Source organism: Oryzias latipes, chromosome 13, assembly GCF_002234675.1.
Source record: "Oryzias latipes chromosome 13, ASM223467v1".
In the NCBI taxonomy this organism is placed as follows: Eukaryota; Metazoa; Chordata; class Actinopteri; order Beloniformes; family Adrianichthyidae; genus Oryzias; species Oryzias latipes.
In genome coordinates, this window is record NC_019871.2 from 27,089,610 (window position 1) to 27,100,031 (window position 10,422).

Below are 10,422 nucleotides of genomic sequence, written 5' to 3' on the forward strand. Positions count from 1 at the left end.
GAAATAAACAACTCGATCTTTGATTTGCAACTGTTTTTCCTAAAAGTTGCAAAAGTTTTAAATAATTTTCAACGTAACTAGTTAAAACTTTGCCCAGGTATTTGTTTTTCCCTCCAGTTTAAATTATATGTAACCCAAAAATAAAAAACAAAAGTATAATCTTTTAGAACAGTGATTTAAAAAAATGTCTTTGTTGTCATGAGTGCAACTGTAGTTTTTGAACAAATATAATGATCACAACACGAGTGACACATTTTACACAAAAAAGATCAACATTATATTCATGTTTATGCTGAAGGTTTATTTGTTTTTCTTTTGTCTAAATCAAAAATGTAACTTTAACAAAAAAAAATTAATCATTTTTGGGTGAATAAATTTATTTTAGTTTGAATTAGTCTGTTGGTCACTTCACCTTCGGTTTCTTTATGTTGTTATTGGTTTTATTTAAAGTCAACGTTTAATTATTAGAAAGCAACTGTTTCTTTTAGAAAGAGGACTTGGACCAAACGCTGGAATCTCTGACTGTTAGAGATTCATTTGTTTTTGATAAAATGTTGCAGGGACTTGAAAGTATATTGCAATCCTACTGTTCCATATTCTACAGCTGCCAGGATTCTTTATTTGTTGAAATTCTACAGTCTACTTCAATCCTAAAAAACGTATTAGATTATTTAACACCCTTGTGCTACCCTAGGCACTTTACCATTGGGAGTTGGGTCATCTAGACCCACTAGACAGTGCTCTGAATGCCACTTTCAGTTGTTGGTTAGTGCAGAGACGGGATCACACTGACGACCCATTGATTAAGCAATTCATATTGAATCAGGCAGGGGGGGGGTAAAGAATAGGTTCAAGGATGAGAGAATCTGCGTATATTGTGAAATGGAAATGCCACGTGCCGCTCCAGAACTTGCATGTCAAGTATGTCATTTTGGGTTAAATAAGTTCAGTTTTTAAAGAACACCAGTTATAACCAGAGTTGTCTCAAAGCAAAAGCAAATCACATCTTCATCAAAACCTTGTCCTTTATAAAATTCCGCCTTAACGTTCACAGGGAAAAAAGCCAAAGTCTAAAGTCGTTGCTGTTTCAGGAGGTACAATTTTTCCGCTTTTTTGAAGAAGTTCCCACTACTATTGGTAATGTGCCGTCTCAAAACAAGTCAATCCTTAACCCTTGTGCTATCCAAGCACTTTAACATTGGGAGTTGGGTCATTTAGACCCACTAGACAGTGCTCTGAACCTTTTTTCTTCAATGATTTGGGATCTTCACTGGTGTCCATGGATTACATGAAATCTTTCCACCTTTATCCACCTTTGTCATGGTAGGGAGAACACGTCAATGTAAGGGTGGGGTCATCTAAGATAGCACAAGGGTTAACATGACTTATATTATACTAAATTAACTTTTTGACCTTTTAAGTGAAAAACAACCCCAAAGTGGTATTTTTTACATTTTTGGAAAATGTGGACCTTGGCTCAAAAGGTTCCCTTTGATATTACTCTTGATGAATGAGAAGAAACATTATTTTCATTAGTTTGATATTCATGACCCCAAAAACTAAGCCAACAGTAAAGAAAGCCCCACACAACAATAGCAGGTATTTCTGCAGTGACAGCTGGACGGAGACGTCTCACGCTCCTCACCCTGCTGTTCTGTGGCGTTCCACTCTCCCATAAGTGCTACATGCAGTTCTGCAGGTCAATTAGCAATCTGGGCTCCGTGTGTTTGAAGAGTCTTATTGTTTGTCACTAGTTGTTGGTATATTTCTTGTTTAATTCCTTGATTTCCATCTTGACATCTTCTGTAATTTGCTCCTTCAAGGAGTTCATGTCCTTTTTCACGTCAGCTCTTGGGTCACGGATTTCCTTGCTAACGGAGTCGAGTCCACAGCGCATGGATTCAGCTAGCTGGTTAACTCCAGAGAGTTCGTCTCCGTCTTCTTTGGTTTTATCCACATCTCGTCCTTTCATCTGATCTTGTTTTTTAATTTTTCCTCTGGTTTCGACACCTTTCATTGTTTCGCTCCGTTTGCTAATAATGAATTTTGAGGATTCCATTTGCTATTTTGTTGGGAGCAGCAAATTACACAGGCATCACGTCCGCCATCTTGTCGGAAACCCAAAGAGAACAGTTTGTGTCTTCCCTTCAATGTATTTCACACACTCTGGATTTACACAACGACACTTTAAGTTTGGTTTGTATTATTTTATTTTACCTCAATTTACAATAAAAATACATTACACAAAGCCACATGTTTAACTCATTTACTTTTTTATAACCATTTTTCAATAATCGTAACATATAATTCTGGTTTTGTTGCTCTGACTATTGCAGACATCAGCCTCTGGCAGCCATTGGCCGGGTGATATATATAGTCCACATATTAGATAAGAAGCACGATAAGACCTTTTCTCCGACAGATTGTTTTATTCATCAAAGCCGACATTACTTTCTGTGCCGTGGTTCTCTTGGCAGTGCTATACTACCTAAAATGCAGAACTTACAAGGCAGAACGGAAAATAAAAAAACAACCAAACACAACACAAAAGTCTCTAAACCAAACCAACGGTTAGATAAACTTTATGAGATCAGGTAAACTTAATTCATCCCAAAATGGGGAAATTCTCTATTTGAGAATTTAATTGAGGTTTAAAAATTGAGGTTTTGGGTGTTAAAAAGCAGGAGATTAAACTGAGAACACTTTTAAAAAAAGGTATGAATTCAACTATGGGTATAAGAAGAAGAAAGAAAACAGACTTGATTATTACGATGGAATTTTGTTTTAGAGACTATGTCCACACAATTTTGTTTCTAATGTTGCGTAGGTTTGATCAGCGGGTGATGAATGTTTTATGTTTCATTTTTCACTTGTACTCTGTAAAAAAGTCTTATAGAATAGATTTTTTTTCTGTGGTCAAAACCTCGCAACATAGACCAGAAAACCTCGCAACATAGACCAGAAGTCAATGCTATGGATTCAATTATTAGCTATTTTTAGGCGAGCCCACTCATTCTCTCACTGAGCTCCCACAGTTTCTTGGCTGTGGCATCATCCTTGGCTCTGGCGAAGACATCCCTCACGGTGCAGTTAGAGAAGTAACGCCCAGAGAGATGCTCAATGCCTTCCTGGAGAGCACAGTGCAGAGTGGTCTGGCTTCCCTGCTCAGCATCCTTGAAGAAAAAAACACTTGCGAACGTCAGGCTGAACTGCAGGATGGAGCCTGCATTTCTTTTGAGCTCCGTGCTGATGGCTCCTACAAAAAAGACAAAGCAGATTTTTTTAGATAACACAGTAAAAACAAAGAACCGTTATTGTCATCCAAAATTGATCAAACAGACTGGAAGACAAAATGTGCTGCCCTTGTTTCTGGTCATGGGCTGAGCGGTGACCACTGACCTGGGTGAAGGGAGTAACAGGTGACCTTAGTTCCCTCTAGTCTTTTGGCCAGTTCATGCGTAAAGAGAACGTTGCACAGTTTGCTGTCACAGTACATCTGGAGGGCATCCCGAGTTGATGTCGCCACTCCCAAATCCTTGTGGGTGTTCAGACAGTCAAAGTTGACGTTTCCAACATTGTGAGCGGAGGATGACACGTTCACTATCCTGCTGGGTCCACACTCTTTGAGTCGGTCCAACAACAGGTTTGTCAGCAGAAAATGCCCAAGGTGGTTGACACCAAACATCATCCCGAATCCATCCTCTGTGCGACCCTGCATGTAAAGTCCTGGAAGCAAACGTTGAAAAGCTTAATTGTCTCCCAGTGAAAAGTCGACAACAAACAGTAGAGCTTCAACCTCAAACACAGAGGCATCGTTTTCACTTTCTCACATCTCGTAAGGTTCCACTAGACACACGGCCCTCTACTTCATGGGCAAGTCTGAACGTAACCGGACCGTGACCTCCAAGCATCAATAGTAGGATTACAAGTTCTGGAGCGGCACGTGGCATTTCCATTTCAAAATATACGCAGATTCTCTCATCCTTGAACCTATTCTTTACCCCCCCCCCTGCCTGATTCAATATGAATTGCTTAATCACTGGGTCGTCAGTGTGATCCCGTCTCTGCACTAACCAACAACTGAAAGTGGCATTTACCCCACAACCACAGATGGCGGGGTTGGCCTAAATCTCAGCATACTATTCAGATAATTTTACAATTACTAAATTAAATGATAAAATAGAAAATTCCGTTCCACAGTTTTAAAATGTTTCTAATTAACAGTAAAAATCTGTATCCTTTTAATTTGTGACTTCAAAAGAGATAAACATGAATGTATTGAGTGTGCTGAGTGTGCCGATTTCAAATGTGTTTTTTATAAATAATCAATTTAAGGTCATTTCTTAGGGTTCATTGAACAGCAACATAACGAAACCTAAACATTAAATTAAAATTCTGTTTTCTTGGTCTGTTGATACCAAAAGGCATCTGACAGACAAACGTGGAACCGCCACAGCGCGCACATCTTATTTAATAATAACCCCCCCTCGCATTAAATCTGTTCCTTTTTGCACACGTTCATCCTAGCACAAAATTACAATATATATTTTCTGTTCACATACTTAGTTGATTTTCCTGATAAAGCAACTGTGTGTTGCCTTTCAATTTTTACGGGAAAAAAATCCTAAAACTGTCAGAAAAACAAAAAAATGTTTTCCATTTTGCAACTACTTAACACTGTTGTGTTCTAATAAGAAAATAGCCTCTAGACGAGACAGTCAAAACTATTAAGTCACATGACTAACTTTGACACAAATGAGCAGTTTTTAACTGTCATGCTATTACGTGATACTAACACTACAGAATCCTTTATAATCACTAAACACTTTTAACCTTCTGCTGTTTCCTCAGACGTGTTTAGCAAGTTGCTGCTGTGCTGCATGTTTGCAGAGCACAGAAGTATGTAATTACCAATGGTTAAGTTTTAACAGACATGTATATGGAACTCAATGTCAGGTAGGGAGGGCTGGTGACCATGAAGGACCCAAAATGCAGAGATGGGAGGCACACGGTTCCAGGGCAAGGGGTTTATCCTTAAACAAAAGCGCTGCAGAGCAGGGAAACAAAACTAAACTTACTGCGGGTTAACATGAAAACATGGAAGAAGACAGACAGGGAAGAGACGGTATGGACCAGCACAAGAGGAAGGCAGAGACAAGACTTATATACAGACAGGACTGACAAGACACAGGTGAACATGATCAGGAGAGATTGGGACCAAGGAAGTAAAACTCAAAAGCATGACAAAACAGGAAACCTTCCAAAATAAAACAGGAAACAGAACTCAAACATGACAAAAACAAAAGCAAGCAAAAACTAAGGCAAAGACACCCAAACCATGACACTCAATTATCCAACATTTTAATTTCATTTGCCAAATACAATGCTTTGGCCTAGTCATTTGCTCTGGGCTCTCTAGAACCCCACTTCAAAATTTAGAATAAAGTTGCAAAACCTGCGTTGTTGATGAGGATGTCCAGTCTTGATTCAGTCTTTAGAAAGGTCTCAGCAAAGTTGCGAACAGACTTGAGGGAGCCAAGATCCAGCTGCATAAACAGAACCTGAGTGCTGCCTGTCACCTGCGAAATGAAGGATAAAACTGGAGATGAAACTCACTAAAAGACGTCTTTGATCCTTGAGACTCCAGCTGATCCAGGCTCTGTTCTCTGCTTAAGAAACCAAATGTGTGCTGTTTCTCACCCTCCTAACGTCCTCAAGAGCTGCTTCTCCTCGTTGCTTAGAGCGGCAGGCCAGAATCACTCTGGCTCCTCTTTTAGCCAGCTCTATAGCTGTGGCTTTCCCAATCCCTGTGTTGCTTCCTGTGAAAGAAAACCTTTTACTCTGAAAAGCCTTCAGATGTAAATCTACACCACAACAGGAAAAGCTAGAATCAGAAATCTTCACTCACCAGTCACAATGGCAGTTTTCCCATTCAGGTTTGCATTGCTTTTGCATCTCTTTCCCTTAACTACAATGTCATGAAACATGTAAGCTACTGCTGCGAGAGCAAAAACGATCAGTATGAAGCCACACATGATTCCTACCTATTAGCTAGTGGCTCGCCAACTCAGTTGTGGCTCGATTTAAACCCATTGACTTGCCTCCTTCCTGAATGGGAGGGACTACACTCCCTTTTTTAATCAGGCAGAAAAACTGGAATTTTCTAAAGGCTTTAAGGTTCGCCAGAGACTCAGGCTGCAGCTCCGGTTATTACACAACTAGGAAGGAGCTGTTCAACTTTGCCCTATATTTTAAAGGGAAGTGGAATAGAAAAGAATTTAGTGCATAAACTGTGGTCAACATTTCATTAAACTAAACTAAAGTCAGAAGTTATGGACAAAGAAGGTATTTTACACCATACAGTTGACAGCTAAAAATCTCATTTAAATTGTGATTTAATGAGTGTGTACTGATACTTTAGACTGATTTTGATAAAGTTATACCATGGTAACATCACCATCTGCTGAAGTTTCTCCTTTAGGTGTACAGATAGGGAACATTTAAACTCCTAAAGAAAATGAGGACAAAAGAGATTCTGAGCAGTAAGTCCTAGAAAATGGTATATCTGTCTAAAGGCAATGGGAACTGGAAAACTTTTGGGAATTTGTATTGTTCAAAACCAGATTGGTCAGGGTGTAACCCATGTCAGTAAAAAAAAGGGTGTGACTGAGAAAATAAGGCAAAAGTTTGTTGCAACCTCCAGATTATACCGTCAATTAAAAGCACCTGTCGGTGAATTCAGTGACCGCTGAAAGCATGTGAACGAGTTTAAACTTTTTCTTTGTATTTTCGTACAAAATGTAAAAGTACAAACATGCAAGAATTGTGTCCGTCACAACCCTGTTACTTCTGCAAAGACCCACTCCAATGAAAATTGTCTGGTGTTTTTTAACAAGTTCTTGGAGCATTTTTCTCATGGTGGAGGACATTTATAAAATAATTTGAGGATTAAACTGCATTTCTGAGTATTTTCTTTATTCAAATTGTGGTGAATCCGAAGCAGACGAAAAATTACTATTGGAAAAAGCTTGTAGTTATGTATGAACAACAATCAGCTGGCTACAGTCTCCCTGCTCCGCTCCATTCTGATCATCCACTTGCGGACAAATAAATCCACAAACGTCTTTGTTTTCCTCATCTGAGCTGGAAACTGAATCTAAACGGTACGGCTGGATAACTAAGATATGTCTTGCCATTTTTGTTGCTCTGCTAATGTTAACTTGGGGTCCTGAGGGGCTGTAAGCTAGTGGCAGACAGTCTAAACAAACCAATGATGGGATATCAGTGGCGGCTCACTTCCATGCCACCAGTCCCCGTCCACAACTCAGAGTTGAGTTTCTGATGAACTCCTGCCGCTCTGCAGAAACGATGTCCTAGAAAAACGACACAGGTTTTTTAAATTTAGCCTAAAAACGGCACCTTCATCATTAAAATCAACTGGGAACGCTTTGAAAACAGATCAAAGGCTGATTGGAGTGGGACTTTAAGAAGCCCTTCTATCCTCCATCTCTGTTTTAATGCCAACTGTTGATCAAATTTCCTGTATAAAGTCACCTGTCCACACCCTTCTAAAGTCAGACTACAACCTCTCCACTATGTTCAAGGCCAAAGAGCTGTCAAAGGACACCAGAGACAACAAGTACACCTGAACAAGACTGGGATGAACCAATCAGCAACAAGCAGCAGCTTGGTGAAAGAGATCAACTACCAGGGCAATTGTTAGAAAATGGTCTGGGGTTCCGTGCAAGACCTCACCGCATGAGTTACAAAGTATCTTGAGGACAGTGAGGAAACACTCCAAAACTAAATGGGTGTCACGCTCCGGTCCGGAGTGTGACCGCCAGGTCCAAGGCAAAAACAACAAAAACCTCTCCAGAGGTTTGTGTGGAAGGAAAATGCTTGTGATTTTAATTTTTACAGCAGGTGACCAGCATTGACTTCCAAACAAGCTCTAAAACACAGACCCTCTGAACATCCTAAAACACAATACACATGATCTTTTATCAGACATGTTCCCTCCCCTGGGCCATGTTGTTCCACTTTAGCCTAATCACTTAAATTTGGTCAGGCACTACAAAGCCTACCCAGAGAGCGGGTCCTTTGACCCATGAAGTGAAACTGAAAAGGTAAGCAGAAAAGTCAGCAAAACATTCTAACGTAATACATAAACACAATACACCCAAACAAACCACCCAACACAATGAAGGAGTTGACAGAGTATATGTCAGTGTCCGTCATCATTCTCAGCAGGGAACTCGCTCTGATTTTTTAATAGTTGTGTGTGTGCACCCACCCCACCCAATTAGCTTGGTCCCTGAGCATATGATGTGTGTGTTTGAGTTCCTGTGTGGAGTTTCAGACAGGTGAAACTGCCTCATATGGGAGAACTGATCAAAGGCCTGGCGAGAGGTTAGACCATAGTAAGGTGTGCTTTAGTAACACATCGTGCTGTCTTGAGTTCAAATCCTGGAGTGCTCTAAAGGTCCCTCTGGTTCTGCCAGCACATGTCAGGGCCCATTTGACCCTTGTGCTATCCTAGGCACTTTAACATTGGGAGTTGGGTCATCTAGACCCACTAGACAGTGCGCTGAACCTTTTTTCTTCAAAGATTTGTGATCTTCACTGGTGTCCATGGATTACATGAAATCTTTCCACCTTTATCCACCTTTGTCATGGTAGGGAGAACACTCAATGTAAAGGTCCGTACACACTGGGACGAATTTCGCGTGCCATATTCGCCGACGTTTAATGCCTCGTGACTAAACAAAGGGCACCAACGTGAGTGTGCACACCGACGGGAAAAACTATAAACTATAAAAACTATACGACCAATGAGAATGGCGCTTTTGCACACGTGTCTGGAGCTTCTGAAGTTACAGTAAAACACAACTTGAGGGCGCTCAAACACAAAACTGTCTTGCTGAGCAAACATACGTTACGGCGAAGAAGATATACGCCAAGTACGTCTACACTGCCGCGAAGAAATAAGACGAAGAAGATGCACTCACTGACGGACATTCTAAAATATCCCCGAAAACGCACATGATACATTTTCAGCTCTTGTACCAGTCGATAAAACTCCCCATGTTCTTTTCTTCTCGTAACTATGGGATGTACCCAAAATCGACGTCTTTTCCGGCGTCTTTCATCATTCAACAGAACAATAATTTCTTCATCGCTGGAACTGGAGCTACTGGTGCTAGAAATATTCATGTTTTCTTTGTATGATTCTGACAAGCGCGTAAATACTTGCTCTCTTCTTCTGAGTGAAAAGTGACTTTGAGAAGCGTAAAGTTGTGCAGCGCCACCTTGTGTACAGGGGGTATTTCTGTTTTACATTAAGCGCCATCTAATGTCAGGGAATGAAATTGCATGTTCGCTCGGCTCATCGTCAGCGAAAATCGCCTGGGTGTGAACACAAAAAACGTGTTGAAAAACGCTGGCGAATAACGCCTGGCGAATATTCGTCCCGGTGTGTATGGGCCTTAAGGGTGGGGTCATCTAAGATAGCACAAGGGTTACAGTAAAAAAGACTGCATCTGGATGACCCTGACGTTTGGATGAATCCTGTGTGGTCTGATGACATTAAAATGGAACTCCGGCATAACCTTCAATCTAGTATGGGAAGAGTGCTGAGTCACATTTCAAGAACACAATACCCTCTGTGAAGCATGGAGGTGGAAACATCATGCTTCAGGGCTGCTTTTCTGCAAATGGAACAGGACAACTTATCAGAATTAAAACCTTAGTCACAACTGGGCTTACAGGCAGATAGATAAAGAATGTATGTGGGCTGAAAATGAGCAAACCCATACAGGGTGAGCAGGAAATAGCAAGGTTGTGGAATGCATTTTTCTACTGGCATCATGTGAACGGGGGCTCATGAGTGGTGTTCATAAGATAAATGCAGGCTCCTTGTCGGCTCTTGTTAGAATGAGGAAATCAGACAATCAGTGTAAATTGAGTAAACACCCCACAGGCCTCCTACGGTGACTTACGGATCAACCACACAAACTGTGCGTGCGGCATTCGCGAGGGCTCAGTTAGGCCAATACTTGCACCTTACTAGCGACTACAGTTTTATTGTACAACAGCAACACCTGCATGTCGTGTGCAACTTACAGTACATATACTTTAAAAATACACTGAGGCATTACAATCACTTATTCTACTATCACGACGTCCGCTGGGGTGGCCACGAGTCTCAAGGGAACCATAAGACTTACCTGTGCGCCAATTAAGATGCATTTGCTTCTCTCTACAACCCCCCATGGACTCAGACATCCCAAATACTACAGCACCTGTATGGTTCAAACCCACAGGTGACTGACACGTGCTATCCTATGACCCCACCCTTACATTGACGTGGTATCCCTACCATGAAAAAGGTGGAGAGGATTTCATGTAATCCATGGACACCAG

General features: G+C 40.9%; 1 protein-coding gene across 1 annotated transcript; it reads right to left on the reverse strand.

Annotated features, from left to right (window-relative positions):
• Positions 1-2,192: 2,192 nt before the first annotated feature.
• dhrs13 (dehydrogenase/reductase 13) lies at positions 2,193-6,215 on the reverse strand. The gene is made up of 5 exons (XM_004075866.3): positions 5,909-6,215; positions 5,701-5,819; positions 5,456-5,579; positions 3,400-3,726; positions 2,193-3,256 (listed from the first exon to the last, which is right to left on the reverse strand). Exons 1-5 carry the CDS (start codon positions 6,033-6,035, stop codon positions 2,997-2,999), a joined length of 957 nt encoding a protein of 318 aa, XP_004075914.1. The 5' UTR covers positions 6,036-6,215; the 3' UTR covers positions 2,193-2,996.
• Between the last annotated feature and the right edge of the window lie 4,207 nt (positions 6,216-10,422).

Bases quoted from the DNA above. Each gene is read 5' to 3' on its own strand.
- dhrs13 (XM_004075866.3), bottom strand. From the start codon at position 6,035: ATGTGTGGCTTCATACTGATCGTTTTTGCTCTCGCAGCAGTAGCTTAC. The intron at 5,580-5,700 runs GTGAGAAACAGC...TTCATTTCGCAG, and splicing joins CTCTTGAGGACGTTAGGAGG to GTGACAGGCAGCACTCAGGT. The intron at 3,257-3,399 runs GTCAGTGGTCAC...TCTTTTTTGTAG, and splicing joins CTGTTACTCCCTTCACCCAG to GAGCCATCAGCACGGAGCTC.